Source organism: Pinus tabuliformis, chromosome 6 (genome assembly GCF_031772625.1).
Source record: "Pinus tabuliformis cultivar Carrire ecotype Pingquan chromosome 6, CPIR1, whole genome shotgun sequence".
In the NCBI taxonomy this organism is placed as follows: Eukaryota; Viridiplantae; Streptophyta; class Pinopsida; order Pinales; family Pinaceae; genus Pinus; species Pinus tabuliformis.
In genome coordinates, this window is record NC_142292.1 from 772,135,144 (window position 1) to 772,152,490 (window position 17,347).

A 17,347-nucleotide genomic window follows, 5' to 3' on the forward strand; every position below is an offset into this window, starting at 1 on the left:
CACCAAGTCTGACTCAAACTAGACACGTTGGCCTAACTGAGGGGCAAAAACTCCTATATAAGGCAACAACTCGACCTCATTTGGAGCACTCACTCATCAAGTTCGATCTACAATTTTTGGGAGAAGAAAAAGTGCGAAATTCAAGGGAAGAAGAGGAATGGGCTAGCGAAGGAGGAGGTCTCTATCAAGCACAAGAAGTCGAAATTCTCTCTCTCTCTCACACATGTGAAGCTGCTGAGTTGTTGGAGGGGCCGAAACTGCAGTGCAAAAGCTAGGCTGAAATTTTGAATTTGCTGGGGGCCGAAATTCTGGGTTGTTGCTGCGCTGAAGCTGCTGGACAAGAAGAGACTATTGAAGTTTGCTGAATCGTATTGGAGGCTGACTTGGTGGACGAGCAAGGTCTTTGGGTCTAGGGTCTTGGTTTATCTCAACTTGAATTTGCTAGTGGAAGAGTTTGATTGGTTTTTCCGCTATAGAAGGGTTTTAGCCCTGGCAAAGTGCCTACATCTGGTGTCTTTGATCTTCGTGTTTTGCTTTTGATAATTACCTGATGAAACAGAGATAAAAGAAGAACATACGAAAGTTAATAATAACTCAAAGATATCACAAGAAATTATTAACATAAGAAAATCTTTCTGCCTTTCTGATTTTCTAACATGCCCAAGCAAGACACTAGTTTTCATTTTGTCCACCATTCCCCAACCTTAAATTTCATTTGTATTTTTCATATTTGTCCTAAGTTGCTAAGTTCTCTTTATTCCCATTCCATACTACTCAAAGTGAAGCTAGTGGCAGATAGGGAAGCCCTTGTTGCTTAGGATTCCATTTTACCCTAGCCTACAATGTAGAAGGGAGCTGGTGAGGTGTTACTAACTTATCCACTCCTTCGATTATGTGGAAGAAATATTTAATCCACTAAGTGTGGCCTTGGGGGCAAGTCTCAAATCGAGTTGTTGTCACTCAATCTTGACTCCTCCGTCTAGGCTAACTCCTAGCGAAGCCAAGGGGGGTAGTCTCTAAAAATAACTAACGCTGATTAAGATATATCAAATAAGAAATTATTTGAGGAGTTAATTTGATTACAGAAGAGTACATTAACCAACAACATATGATTGACAAGCCTATAATCAAATGACAAAAATAAATAGCAAGATAGACTGGTGCCAAAAGTAAATGCTTCTGTTGTTGAAAAGAAACTTGGGCGATGTAATCGTGGCCCAATGAAGTATGCTATCGAAATGTTTTGGAGTGTGCTCTTAGTAAATTTCATTAAGTTGATTTCACTCTGAGTTATTAGTGGGTGCAAAATGGAAAGGCGTGTATGCGACCTGTGTGATTGCAAGAAAATAAAACTACTCTAATGTTTGTTTCCTCCTTCACCCTTATCCTTTGAATAGGATTGAGAAGGTTGCTTAGAGATCCAACGGGAAGAAGCTTATCTTCAATGAGTATTCCCCTGATTTCACAAGTCAACAGTCTTTTTCCCAAACTCACAATAAATGTCTCAGAGATCTTCCCTATTAAACTATTCAACCTACACAAGTCCTCCCTGAATCATTCCAAGGATAAATCGTCGCTTGCAATGGCCGACAACATAACAATACTTGGAGGGGAAAGATTCACTACTTTTGCAAATGTGGAAACCTGATCTAAAACATAAAGAAATGAAATCTGTAAATAAAATGAAATCTAAGCTAAAAAATGAATGTTTTGTGGTGCATGGGTTTATTCTTTTAAGTTAATTTTAACCAAATTAAGCAAACCACAAAAATGAGGCAAAAACACACAAGACCCTCGTTGGGTAGGGGGAATGGGATGCCTAGGAGACTCTCCTAGCTCCCTCAAATTATGATGGTTATTGTTATGCTAGGTATCTCTTATGAAAGAAGGGAAAAAATGGTTTTTATTTCTTTTACAAAGGGGAAATTTGTGGTTTTCTTCTAGGTGCCTTGGATGGTCCAATTTGATAAAAATCCGACAACACCTCCCCTTCAATGTTCACGAACTTGCAAAAAATCAGTGAACAAAACTAGTGAAAGATGTCACAAAACACTTTGGGAACACATGCAATTGTTAGTAGAAAAAAGTATGGAAAGCTCCAAGTAAAATCTACTCTAAGACAACTAAGAAAAGTCAATGTAAATCAACCTTTCCTAGCTGATTTTTGCCTGCTAGGACAACAACAAATTAGCACTTTAAATTGCTAGATTTGACAATAAATTTCATAAATGTGAACCAAGAATTTTATGAGATTTTTTAGAATTTGTATGTAAGAAGAGAGGGAGAGAAGTTGGGTGAAATCTTCAAGCAATTGGAGACTAGACTTGGTGCTTGGTGGGAATAAAGCTTCTTATGCGTTGAAGAGCAATGGATACTCCACCCAAGGAGGATTAAGTCCTTCGATCTTGTTGCACCTGCAAATTGTTAAAATCTTGCCAATAGAGTAGTTAAAATAGGTGAAATCTTATAATTGAAATTTGGAAAGAACATGACAATCAAACTAGAAGTACATGTAACTTTTAATTCCAAAATACAAGCCAACAAGAAGATATACAAACAACCAAATTGTTTTTCTTCTCCTATGGGAAGCAATGCCCCTTTAAAGGCTTACTATAACAAATAATTTTAAGGCAATGCAATATAAACAATTATACCTCACATGAGATTCAAGCCACCATAAAATGATCAATACACCATGTAGCCTCCAAAGCCTTTTTATTTCAAAATGATAGAGAAATTGTCGATTTTGGGTAGCATCGGATGTGCTCTAGATCTGAAATCTTGTGGAGGGGCTAGAACACATGAGACCTCCAAAACCTAGGAATCGTTTGGAGAAATTCCACCCGGATTGTGAGTTATTATATAATGTTCCAAACTTAAATAAACAATGATATGCAAAACAAAATCGATTTGTGACACAGGAAATAAAAACAATCAACAAATGCTTATTAAAACTCCAGAAGTAAGAACCAGCTGAGCCATTTTATTAATCAATGGAGCAGTACAATAGTATGGATGAATGCACTTGGGCTTGCCTCAATGGCAAGCATGACAGAATCTAGGTGATGAGACAATGATATCAAGTACCGAAAAATGGCTGCTCTAATGCTCTGTGCTACCCAAAAAACTGCATTGCTGGCTGGAAAGGAATTGTAAGAAACCCCACTTCCGCTACTTGGAAAATGCTACAAATTCAGCCCCAAGCTCCTTGACCAAAACCCACAAAAACCCAGAAATGGTTTGGCCTGATTTTGACCTCCCAAAATCGACCCCCAAAGGCACTGTGCAATCCCCAACAATTCTGCACTGTCTACTGCAAAGATATGGCTGAAAACCCCACTTTCGGTGCTCAGAAAATTCTGAAACTTTATATCTGGGATCCTTGTCCAAAACCTAGAAAAACCCAGAAATGGTTTGGCTGGATTTTGACCTTCCAAATTCGGCCTCCAAAGGCACTGTGCAATCCCCAGCAATTATGCACTGTCTGCTGCAAAGATATGGCTGAAAACCCCACCTCTAGTGCTCAGAAAATTCTGCAAATTTATATTTGGGGTCCTTGTCAAAAACCCAAAAAAACCCAGAAATGGTTTGGTCTGGTTTTGACCTTCCAAATTCGACCCCCAAAAGGCCCTATGCCCTCCAAATCTGCTGAAGCACAATGCCCGCCAATACACCAGAAAAATCCTCCTCAAACACTCCGAAAATGTAGCAATCAACTCCACCAATACTTCCCTTATTTCTCCTAGCAAGAAATAGTCCTTCGGTAGAATGCTGCAATGGTCACACTAGATACACTACTACGTCCTCCAAAAATACGCACTGTTGGGGTGAACTGTATACAAATGCTGGAAATTTCTCTATAAATCTCTTTCGGATGATAATGGATGAACCTCGCTAGGGTGGTACTTGAAGTCCCCTGAAGAGAGGGTGAGTTCTCCGCTTGGAAAACTCTTGCTAAACAACAAGTGACCCGGCTAAATAACTCGAGAAACAAAATCAAATTCAATAAGCCAAGAATGATGAAATGAGGAGTGTTGCCTTCCTTTTATAGATTTCATGGAGCCTTTTTCTCTCCATTTTCCCTCCTTCGTGGGTCTGTGACTATGCCATCGATTTTCCCTCTCATGCAATTCGAACTATTGGCTTAGGAAGTGCTTATTTTCCTTGCGTGAACAAAACCAAATACTTCTAACTCCTAAGTCTCCTAATAAAATCAAATTGGCCCCATCTCCTCCAAAATTGGCCCCAAAATGTAGAAATAAATCATGTTCCAAAATAATTTAGGAAGGGACATTACATATTAAAATAATTAATATTTTTAATGGGGTTCCTAAGTCTAAACTTAGGAAAAAAAAATATTAATGGGTATAAATAAAAATATGGGTGAGAAGCTTCTAAGAGATGAGGATCAAGTCTGTTTTAATCTTAGTCGTTGATTAGGAACTTAGTCTCAGCCGTTTATTCATCAACATGAAAAGTATAAGAGGAGGCTTAAGGGTCAGTTGGAGGTACACCGAGTGATCAAATCAATTCAATTTTTCTGGAGCGTGATTTGCTGAGAAAATCGGACTAGTGATCTGAGTTGCAGTGAGAGGGGCAGAAGCAAAAATTTGGATCAGAAAGGAGTTCCGAGCCAAAGAGCATGTGGCAGAGAGGCAACAATAGCATCAGAGAGGCAGTTTAGAGGCCTATGCAACCCAGGAAGGGGCTCACGCAGTGCTGACGCAAGCCAGGAGGGTCTCTTGCAGTGGCAGTGCAGAGTATTTGTCAAAAGTCCGAGATTTTGCTGGAGAAGCGAGGTTCTGAGCCGAGAGGGTTGAACAATAGTCTTCCTCCAGCAAATCGATCCAGCAAAAGGGGTGACGCAGTCTCCTAGAGGAAAGACGCTGGCCCAAGCAGGGATTGCACTGGGATTTTGCAGCGCTTGTCGGAGTTAGGCCACTCAGTGGATCAATTGTGATTTGGAGAACGAGGTAAACCCTCATATGTATTTCTTGTTGCTGTGATTTCTCTGTAAGGTTAGCTGGTGTGAGAGGCAACATGTTGTACTCAGATTCTTCTTGCTTAATAATACAAACCCTCTATCTGCCACACCAGTCTTCTCGCATTGGGTTTTTCTGGGTATGTGTTGTCCAAAAGATAATGGTGTCCCTTGTGTGTTTGTCTCATCTATTGTTTCAGTTTATGATTTGTATGTCAGTGTAGTCTGCAGTAGTGTTTTTCATCATTATTTATAATTAAATAACTTGTTGAATTAAATAACAAGTAGGAGATGATAAACCAATGACTGCAGTAGGATTTCTGTTTGTATAGATTCAGAAATTTTCACATGGTATCAGAGCATTGTAGATCATAGGACACTGAAGCCATTAGCCGAGTGATCCAACAAATCTGCTGCAGAGAGGCAGTTGTCTGAGTGACAACGTTGTTTCATAGCTAGAGGAGCAGCCAAAGGAGTGATGCAGTGCCAAAGGTGTGACGCAAAAGCTCACACAGTGCCTGCGTCAGCTTTCTGAGCCAAGAGGAGACGCAGTAGTCGAGAGGAGCTCATGGAGTGACTGCGTCAGCTCTCTGGGCCAGCGCAGAGCTTGAGTAGCTCAGATCAATCAGTTTCCGGAGCAGTAGGAGCAATGTAGATTTGATTTGTGGTGCTGGTGGGATGCTGTTGTTGTTGTTGTTGTAGAACAGTACATGTGGAGACAAAATCGAGGTAGAGGGACTCACTGCCTTGAGAGATTTCTTGCTAAAAGAAATCTAGGTCCGGGTTGTTGAGCAGCGGCAAAGGAGGATTGGAGAATGGGTGATTCGACATTATTTGGTGGGAGGATTTCCGTGAAGGAAATCAGGACTCAGAGGGAGTCTAGAAAGAACTTGTTCCTTAGAGGATTTCTAGCGCCAAAGAAATCCAGATCCGAGTCTTGCTGGGGCAGCTGCAAGAGAGGAAGAAGAGAACCTGTTCTACACTTGTTTGAGCAGAGATGGTAGTCAATGGGCCGAGGGATCAGGACAAATTGGATGGAGCATTCAACTTTGTCATCTGGAAGGACAGGATCCTGGCAGTCTTGGACAAGAATCACATCAAGGATTATGCCTTGAAAGTAGTTGCTGTTTCGGTCGATGCTGATCCTCTCAAGAAATACAAGGAGGCCCGGGCAAAGGCAAAGTGCATGATCTTGGACGGGGTCAAGGATCATGTGATCCCACATATTGCTGAAAAGGACATAGCAAGGGAGATGTGGGAGGCCTTGACCACTTTGTATGAGGGAACTTCTGTTCAACGGAAGATGTTGCTTGAGAACTAGCTAAGACAGTATCAAATGCAAAAGGGAGAAGAAATCGATCCCTTCCTTCTCAGGTTGCAAGGGATTCGAGACCAGCTGACTTCTGTGGGGTCTACACTAGATCCTGAGTTCATGGTCAGGACTGCCCTGAATGCAGTCATTGAAGACTGGGAGACCTTTGTCCAAAGCATCTTGGGCAGGGCTTCTCTCCCCAGTTGGGAGGAGATGTGGGCAGCTCTTCAACAGGAAGAGATCAGGCGGTTAACCAAGGCAGGAAGTAGCGACAAAGGAGTCAGAGTCAAGAAGGAGGAAGAGGAGGATGCAACTCTTGCATTAGCGGGACAACAAGGGCAGCAGAAGAGGAAAAAGAAAGACATAACCAAAGTCAGATGCTTTAGATGTGGGGAACTGGGACATTTTGCCACTCAGTGCCCTCGGAAGAAGGGCAAGGAAGAGAAGTCTGACTCAAACGTTGCTCCAGTGAAAGCTAAAAAGGAGGATGATGACGAGGATTGTGCCATGAGTGTTCATGCACCTTTGGAGAAGAGGTGGGGCGATATTGAGCTGTAGTCGCGAGGACTACACACAGGCATGATCCTTGACGTCCCCAAACTCTTGGATCACATATGGCTACGGGAGCCCTTAACGACAGTAACAAATTGACGGGAGTTAGTTGGTGTGAGGGATGATGGAGCGATAGTGGTAGAGCTAGAGTGCCAAAGTCTGAAGCAGCGCAATAGAGTGTTAAGTAGTGTAGGAGGCACAAAGTAGATACAACAACAACACAGTAGCGTCAGAGGGTCAGCACAGATTAGCAACAGAGGTAGCTTCAACATCACGAGGTATCTAGACTGATCAACATGTCAACTTTGGGTGGTTATTCAGAGTCTTACTTCTCAGCAACTGAGTTGTAGTGCAACAATTAGCAGTGGCAGTGCTATGGGAAACATGGTGCAGGATATTGAGAGGGAGGTGTAGTACAGATGCAACAGTGACAGTGGCAGTGTCATGGGCAACAATATAGGTTGCAGCAGTGCAGTGGATGAAGGGCAGGAGGACGAGCATCAGCAACACAAAGGACCTATTTCATGGATCAATGTGATACTTCTACTGGGAAGTTTTGTTAGAGCACATTCCTCGCTAAGAGGGAGTGTTGATTTTGGGTAGCATTGGATGTGCTCTAGCTCCGAAATCTTGTGGAGGGGATAGAACACATGAGATATCCAAAAACCAGAAATCGTTTGGAGAAATTCCACCTGGATTATGAGTTACTAAAATAATTAATATTTTTAATGGGGTTCCTAAGTCTAAACTTAGGAAAATAAAAATATCAATGGGTATTAATAAAAATATGGGTGAGAAGCTTCTAAGAGACGAGGATCAAGTCTGTTTTAATCTTAGCCATTGATTAGGGACTTAATCTCGGCCATTGATTCATCAATAGGAAAAGTATTAGAGGAGGCTTGAGGGTCAGTTGGAGATACACCAAGTGATCAAATCAATTCAATTTTTCTGGGGCATGGTTTGCTGAGAAAATCGAACTAGTGATCTAAGTTGCAGTGAGAGGGGCAGAAGAAGAGATTTGGATCGGAAAGGAGTTTCGAGCCAAAGGGTATGTGGCAGAGAGGAAGTAGTAGCATCAAAGAGGCAGTGTAGAGACCTATGCAGCCCAGGAAGGGGCTCACACAGTGCTGATGCAGGCCAGGAGGGTCTCTTGCAGTGGCAGTGCAGAGTATTCATTAGAAGTCCAAGATTTTGCTGGAGAAGCGAGGTTCTGAGCCGGGAGGGCTGAACAACAATCTTCCTCCAGCAAATCGATCCAACAGAAGGGGTGATGCAGTCTCCTAGAGGCAAGACGCTGGCCCAAGTAGGGATTGCGCTGGGATTTCGCAGTGTTTGCTGGAGTCAGGCCACTCAGTGGATTAGTTGTGATTTGGAGAACGAGGTAAACCCTCGTATATATTTCTTGTTGCTGTGATTTCTCTGTAAGGATAGGCGGTGTGAGAGGCAACCTGTTGTACTCAGATTCTGTTTGTTTAATAATGCAAACCCTCTATTTGTTGCATCGGTTTTCTCGCATTGGGTTTTTTCGGGGACGTGTTGTCCAGAAAATAACGGTGTCCCTTGTGTGTTTGTCTCATCTATTGTTTCAGTTTATGATTTGTATGTCAGTGTAGTCTGCAGTAATGTTTTTCATCATTATTTATAATTAAATAACAAGTAGGAGATGATAAACCAGTGATTGCAGTAGGATTTCTGTTTGTATAGATTCAGAAATTTTCACAGCAATTACAACATCAACAGAGCTTCCTCAATCGTTCCAAGCCTTCCATACTAGCTAAAAATAGAGAAGGATTCTTTGATTTATAGGAAAGAGGGAGGAGATCCCAAGGAGAAGAATGTGAATTCCAAGAAAGTTATGTGTTGAGAAACCAAGTGTAGTGTAGTTTAATGCTTGATTCCTCTTCTTGATAATTACTTGTGAATATTAGATGTCTTCTTATTACTTCTTATGTCTTCTTCATCAAGTAACTATACAATGTTCAAAACATAAAGATCACAATGAGACAAGGGACACCAGAAATTAGGCCAGTGGCCAGGGAAAAACCCACAAGGGACAACATGTTTTCTTTGACCGTGTTAGGGTGATGTTCCTTAACGCTGAAAAACGATTGGAACATTTGAAGAATCAGGTCATCACACTCTAGATTAAACATGATGTCATAGGTTTGGAGCTTGGCCATATCCTCCAAAATTCAAATTTTTTTTCCCAAAGGTAAAACCCACAGTGTTATCTAAGTCCTGAAAAATCTCTACCATCAACCAGGAAATTCTCCTCATAACATTATGATTGAAAAGAGGTATGGGTGCGATCAACCTCATAATGTTACTGAGACATCATGCAACTGGAAGTTTGACCCCTTCACAAGGTTCCTCTAAGAACTTGGGTTGTATTAAAGTTAGCATGGTTGGTTTCAAAGTCCACATCGACTTCTTCCCCTCTAACTGACTTACTTTGGAAAGGAGGAAATCTAGTTCATCAAGTTTGAAGAGGACTTTCCATGTGACCTTCATGTGTTTCAAATCTATCCCAAGTGCAAAAAAATTGCGTCCTATTTCCTGCCCCTTCTGCACATCCTTTGGCTATCCTTTCTAAAGGATGGCATAAATCCCCTTTGAGAAGGGTCTGATGTTTGCTATTGCTAGTATATTAAGGGAGTTTATGAAAGTTTGATCCATGTTTTAGTTGAGGAATGATAAGTACATCAAAATGTTTTATGCATGACTCTGACTGACGAACTTCCCAACACATCCCAATACTCAACAATGTTATTCAAAGCAACTAACAACTAGTATTGACAAATACATAGAAGAATGTAAGGTTGTCCCATACTCTACTCAGCCATTACTTGGTCTATATACAAGGCCCAACAAGGTATCATGCCGGTGTACATATAATTCACAACACAAAACTCGTTCTTTGATGGTTGGAGGATTTGGCATTCAAAAGCTCATTGTAAGCCACTATGTTTTCATATAGTTTGTGGAGTTTTCTTAGTGAAGGATTTTAACAGTAAACTGTTGTAGGTGTGCTGAACAAATTTACCATAAATTTATGCCACTTGCATCAAACCCAGAAATGAGTAAACAACTGATAATATAGAAATAGTTATAGTTTTAACACAGATGACCCTTTCTTTCTTGAAATCTGAGTGTATAGAGAGCAAATAAGAATGAATGAACCTGGTAACTGCTCCCACAAGCAGATCTGTGCTCTATAATTTACTTAGCAGAAAACATTAGCTCCCAGCGAACAACCCAGAAATTAATTCCAGACTCTGTTTGATCAAGATCAACTTTCTTTGTCTTCAACGCAATGGAGTTTATGATAGCCTTTTTAATGTATAGGAGCCATTTTAAAATTGAGGATGATACTCTCTGTAAAACGTTGTTAGCATTCTAACCATCAACTTGTCATAGACAGTCCGGACGCTCCCTTCCTGCTGTACAACGCTTTTTGACGTGGATCCCTCCTAATCATGAAAACTTGTCAACTTCTCCCTGCTAACGTATGACTTGAGTGCTTGGATTCCTTGTTTAACCTCTGTGTAGACGTCCTGAGCTACAGGCAGCGGTTTGTTGACTTCGCTGGGCCCGATCATAATGTTTTGCATTCCTCTTGCAATCACAGTCCAAGCACAGTGAGATCCACGTACGAGATTCTTTCCTATGGTGATAAGGCTCAAACCACTCACAACTCTAGGTACTCAGTAAAATTCGCACAATAGTGCATAACATTTCGTATTTCGACCACGATCTTCCTACTGAAACATCGACTCAATCCTTTGTCTCATTTAATCTCTGCGCTCAATGCTTTGTTCAAACTTTCGTATGCCCAACACTACCATGCTCACATTTGGTTGAATCACACACTTCACATCATCGCCCACGAACAAGAACTCAGTGAACGCGAACCTGGGCTGTCTGTCGGTCATGCAGTCAAATGTCCTCGGACTACTAGCTATTCTATTGACCGAACTCATCTATTTGATTTCACTTTAAAAATTTCACGTGGAAAATTAAAAATTTCGGCGAAATCTAATTAGCTTGAGCTTGGTTTAACTGCGACTTGGTTTAAGTACGCGAGTGTTCAACACTTTGTCTTTAAAATCCCGGTGACCACCAGTATTCTTGTTGCACCTGCGGATGTCAATCTAGTCCAAGTACACCCATTGACACCGAGAACGATAATCTAGCCCGGTCATTATCTGATGTGGACTGGCCTCCCACTTGAGCCACAACGCAGCGACCATATGAGTACGAGTGTTGCGGCCTGCTACAACAGTAATCACAATGGCGTTCTCTGGAATGGACCTTTGAAAGGAACAATAAATTAATCTTTGGGAATTGATTAATTTGGCTGCTGCAATGATGTCAACTTCACAATAAATAAGTAGCAGACATGTCCAGGATATTTTTTTTTTAATAATCTGCCATAAATGATTTCGGTTTTGGTCACTAAAAACTAGCCGCTGCCTGGTGGGATGACAACGCTCATGGGGACATCGGTCGACCGATTATCCACGGAGAATTCTCCCTTATGCGAAATTGGTCCTTTTTTTACTCTACGAGTTTCCTCTGTCACGAAAAGGGAAAACATTAAAGCCACATTCAATTCAATATTACTTGCATGCATCATACGATGGTCCCTCGACTTCACTCTTTGACTTTGCAAACAGCCCCATGATGTCAATACATTCCTTCGATTGAAAAGGGATTTAACTTTCGGCTCTAAAAAGAATGATGATCCTAATTCTTTTTGAAAATTCTGGGAATATGAATTCAGACTTGGCAACAACCCAACTTTAGCATTCTATTTGACCCTTAGGAGGGAAAACACAAACTTTGCTGCCAAGAGAGCAAAACTCGATCTGCCAATAATGATGGACTTGCCTCATAGAGATAATTTAGCTTTTAAATTAATTTGGTAAGAAACCCTCAAGGTGGCAGAAAAAACCAGCTCTGATACCATTGTAATGTCCCAAATGGAACAATTTTGGGTTTTCTTGAAATTCTAACTCAGAAATACTTCAAATAAAAATTCCATTCATAAACAGAAGATTGCCATGTAAAATTTAACCACATAGAACATGCAAATAACGATAATGAGTAGAAGGAAATCTCAACTTTATTTATAATATATAAACTAGGGTCTTACATGTTAAAACAACTGCTATAGTTGAGATAGAACTGGCCTCAAGAATCTTCTCCAATGCTGCCCTAGCTCTCCACCAAAACTGAACTGAACTGCCACTGCTAAGCTCTCTTGTGAATTCTGGATGAATTCACCAAGTGGAGATGGGTGCTCGCCCAATCTCTCTAAATCACCTGAGGGTTTCTGTCTTGGGGCTACTGTTGAAGTAGAGAACCGGGTTCTCAAACCTCTCCATAAGAAGAAAATACCAATCCAAGATGTCCTCCAATGGCCTTGTCCTCCTCTTTTATAGATCTGATGGACCCCTCTAGAACCTCCTATATTATTATTTTAATCATGGAGCACTTTTCCCTCTTTTATTTTAATTAAAATATTCTTTTTAATGTGGGAAAAGGGTAAATCGGCCACCATGTCTCCTCAGGTCACTGAAACTGATATCTAACCATCCCATATTGTAGATCTTCTCGTTCCGGTTCCAACGAGCTATTACACTAAGGTGTTTTGTCAAGTATTCCTCCCAAAATGCCACCTTAAGTGTAATTAATTGAGTCAGGCCCAATAATAACTCTGTTTTTTGAAAGTTGTCGGAATGCACCGGAATGAAAGGCAAACTGTGTGGATGATGGAATATACCAAGCGAATGCCATCAGATCTCATAGAAACTCCTCAAAGCCCCTGGGCATGCTGATGACACCAACCTGCACCTGTGACCTGTCTACCCCCAACTCTGAAAGTCCATCCTAACCATGTCATAAGGAACACTAGAAAAAGGAACATTACATAATGAGTGAGGTAGAGCTCATGCTAGGCTTTTTTCCACATGCTAATGTGTATGTCTAGACAATTTTTTGCATTTTGATATTCTTTTGTTTTTATTTTGTAGCCATGATATGCTCTTTCTTTTCTTTTAGCTGCATCAACCTCCCAGGGAAAAGTTCCAAGCCCTAGGCAAGTATGAGGATATATGTGTGCCAAATCCCAAAGAACCAATGGTTAGTTGAACCCCAATAATGGAGGTGGAATAGGAGCTGTTAATGTAAGATGGAAAGTGTTAAGTGTGGAATAGGGATAGATGGAACTATGCTATCTCAATCAGGGCTTCTTGAGTAGTGCCTTTCCTATACACATTGGGCCATTAGGGGAGGTCCCACTGAACTAGGATCGAAGATTAACCCCCCATTTAAGGTGATGGAACAAGACCACAATCAAAACCCCTGTTTGTTCTAGGTTATCCCATAATCCATACCAAATTCTCAAATACAAACAAGCATAAGCACCCGATTTGCAAAATGAATGATGTACCTTTTGATTTAAACACACCTTATTCCGTGTGCTCTTGCTATATGGTGAGAAGCATGTGGCTGATGAAGGTGGCGGAGATATAATGGCATGTCATCGACTTGTGGTGGTTGTCAGTGGCTGCATGGCTGGCCAGCTGGATGTGAAGAATAGAAGAAAATTTTCTCCTCTAGGGTTGCCCATTTTAGTGTGTAACAAGAACAAAGTAGAGATGCACGCATAATACATGTTCATAGGACTAAGTCTTATTACTTCTCTTGCTGATGTTATCAGACACTTATTTTCAAAATTGTGTTTACTCTTTTTGAGAATGTCTCAAAATCCTGATTCTCTCTCTCTCCCTCTTTGATTATATTTGAATATTGTGCCCCGTGTTCATTAGGAAGAACCTTTTAAGATGCAGTTAATAGATTATTTGAACTTTATTCATTCAAATAGGAACTAAGTCAAAAGGGTCTGCATATGAGAATAGCATCCAAAACTTCCCAGTTTGCGATGAACATGATATGCAAACTTCCTTGTAAGAAATGATTCCATCTGCTATTCATATATTTGTTTTCCGTTTAAGAGTTAAGTTGAAGTAGGCCTTTTATGGTCTTATAATGCAGAATTGTTAAAGATTACTATTTATTGATTTGTTCTAACATGATTTTTTTTTGTCTACAACTTTTTTTTTGCAGCCTCTAACTATTTATTATGCCCTTCAACTTATTGCTTCTAGACTACAAAACATAATACCCAGCCCTGGGCACGAGTTGCGAATCCATTACTTGGGTAAGATCCAAAGTTTCCAAATATGTTTTATGAAATATGTATTATTACTGATTAAGCAGCTACAGATTGCAAGAGTTTTAATTGTACAGTACTCTTTGAAAATACAGATTAAAAAAATTCCATTTGTCATGCCATTTTCTAAAGATAAAATATTGTGATTATGTTTCCATTTAGCAATTAAATCCCATATCTGGTGAACCAAAGATGTTATGTTGACGTTTAACTATAATATTATGAATTTCCTATGGTTTTCTATCTTGTGGTAGGGCTTTCTCATTAACAAATGAGTAATTTAAGCATGCTTGAAAGTTGAAACATTTTTACGGGCCTAGATTTATGGCATATCCAACCAAAAATAATCATTGGGATTGAGATGCATAATGGAAAGGTTGATAGTGTAAGATATCACTGACCTGGATCTAAAATTGAATAGCCATAAATTGGTCATCCGAAAAAAAGTACTAGATAGTTCATAATATGAGGCAATAGATAAAGCTGCTGGAAAATATGTTAGAGCTTCTCTTGAATAAATAAGAAGGTTCTTCGATCAATTGTTGGTGAGACTTGGTACTAGTCGAAAAATTGATGATGTGTTATATTTGTATTTGTACATTTATCTCTGTAACTCTTTGCAGGAGACTCTTCTACATCTCAAGCATCACTCCACTTAACTCACCTACCAATGATAAATTCCTCACCTATCTTATCATAAATGTTCACTTACAAATTTTTGTACTACACATCGAATAAAATATATTGGATTATATGTGCAAGTGCAGCAATTTTTATCTTGCATTCTCTTTGTTATTGTAGTGTTCTAGGGCAATTTTGCCCTTAGGATTCCTTTTTCTTCAATAAATCGTTACAATAATACACATTCATAAAATGTATTTGTGCATGGGTATAAAGAATCAAATAATGTTTTGGCTAGGGTTTATCAGAACATTCAACAACATAATACAGATGACGATGGCTTTCACTTGTAAAGTCAAAAGATCTCTTTGGCACAAAGCTTGGTGAAATATTAATTGTTGATGTTGATCTTGTGGGTTTCTTCCCATTCTCAGCAGTAGCCTCAACCTTTGTGTTTTTTGAAACAATCTCACCTACATCCTTCATATCAGCACATTGCTTTATAGCTTAAGGAATAGTTAACATCACCATTTCATTAGCAACAAGAGTCAGTTGCTCCTTAATCCTCTTATGCGAAATCTCAATAGAGGTGTCAATCTGCCATTCCACTCCATTATCATTATCATCAACTTTCTCATTATGGCCTTGTTGGCTCTCTCGAGGAGATTGATCATCCTCATCAAGAGATTTCTTCTTTGAAACCTTTGAATCCACATCATGGTTTTTCTTCTTCTTGGGGGGATACAACCACGTCCATGCTTTTGTCTGTGCTTTAGTTTCTCTTGTACTCAACTTGTTTTTCTTACAGCTAGCCAAAAAATCGTTCCATTTACTTGCGTTTTGTTGTGTGCTCTTAACATCAGGTTCAAGTGATTGATCCTGTTGTCGCGCGGATTGGCACGACAACGCTCAGACCGGGGGCTGTCACTCTGATCCCCGATCCCTCCGTTTAAGCCTGTCTCCCGCGGCTAAGGGGGGTAATCCCTGTGAGATGATGAGACCAACTGTCGACCAGTTGGTTGGGAGACACGAGATACGATATAAAAAGGACTCGATGGATTTGATTAATTGAGCAGACCAGTGCCTTAAGAGATTGATGTAGAAATGATTACTTGTTAAATGATATCGAAACATGGACCATGAACAACAACCATCTATCATCAGCGAAATCACATGACCAAAACGATATCCAGCAATTGAAAAGTTCGAAAAGATGAATGCTTAAAACCACCACGAAAATCGTAAATTGTTAACCAGATATCATATTTCGTATCTCAAACTTGAAAATTTAGCATCTCAGCATAAAACATATAACGTGAAAGTTCCTGAGACTGGCAAAAATAATTTCCCACAAAATTTTTATTTTTCAAATTATTATTATTATTATTATTATTTTTTACGTAAAAAATGAAAATTTAAAAATCCTAAGATTTATTTAAACTAAAATCTAAATCTAACTAAGATCTAAAATACTAAAATCTAGAACATAAAATAAAAACTATACAAAACTAAAAGTTAAATAAATTAAAATCTAATAAAACATTAAATCTAAATGTAACTTAACTAAAATTTAAATAAAACAAAGAAAAACTACGTTAAAATAAAAATGGGGCGGAATCATATTTTTTTTGATTTTCATAATATAATATAAAGAAATAAATAAAACAAAACTAAGAATTAACAAAACCCTAACTTTAAAACTTTAAAACTACGCTAACGCATGATCAACACTACACAGAAACAGCGGATCAAACCACGACGGCAGCAAGAAATTGGTTCAACGCAGCTGTATGACAGTCTTACCTGAGCCAAAACTCGATGAGCCCAAACTGCGGGATATTCAGCGCGTCCAAACCTGGAATGAGAACTTGATGAAACGCGGCCTCAGGCTCAGCCCAAAAAAACGCAGTCACAATGTCGATAAGCGGGAGCAAACAGATATCAATGGCAGCCAGACCAGTTACACAGAAGCGAGAACGCAGCAAGAGTTTCTCTGCCAGGAGCAAGGTTTCGATTTTGCTGGTGTTTAGAGAAGAGGGATGGCGTGAGGCAAAACCCCAGCACGCTAAAGCAAGCAGCCGATCAACAAATGAATGCCCAAAAAAAAAAAAAGAAAAGACGCAATCGTGACCGTGGCTCAGCAAAGCAACTTGGAAATCGAGAATGCGTTTAGCCAAATGAGGAAAGAAAACGTGATTGTGACTACGCCTTGAACAGAATGGCTCATAAGAAACAAAACGACAGCAGGCCAAAGCTGCTATGGCGTAAAACTCAGCGCCTGAAATGGTTTGCGTGATAGGGCTTTCTGAAAGTGAGATGGAGGGTTTCCAAAACACGTACTCAGCTCATATACGAGATACAGATCGATCAAGACAAGAAAGAAAGAAAAAAAAAATTTAGCTGTTACCGTACGTACATGAAGTTTTGACAGCTTTCATGAATCGATAAACCTTACCTTGAAGCTGCTGCGTGCTTTTGGACAGGATTTCAATAGTTAATCAAGAGAAATTCGACGGCAATTGCAAACCCTAGAAGATTTTGCCAAACTAAAATGTGATCCCGACAGTAAAAAGGAAAAAATTTGATTCAGCTGTCATTATGCATAATTTCTGGAAAATACAGGCTAAAAAAAAAACTCAATGAA

At 39.8% G+C, this 17,347-nt stretch overlaps 1 protein-coding gene across 2 annotated transcripts in view; it reads left to right on the forward strand.

Annotated features, from left to right (window-relative positions):
• Positions 1–17,347, forward strand: part of LOC149261004 (zinc ion binding protein) — a 449,429-nt gene that overhangs the window by 191,446 nt on the left and 240,636 nt on the right. For both annotated transcript variants that reach the window (XM_089421537.1, XM_089421534.1), the window contains exon 6: positions 13,977–14,070. In XM_089421537.1, the coding sequence (XP_089277663.1) occupies positions 13,977–14,070 (94 nt within the window). The remainder of the gene's footprint in view (positions 1–13,976; positions 14,071–17,347) is intronic.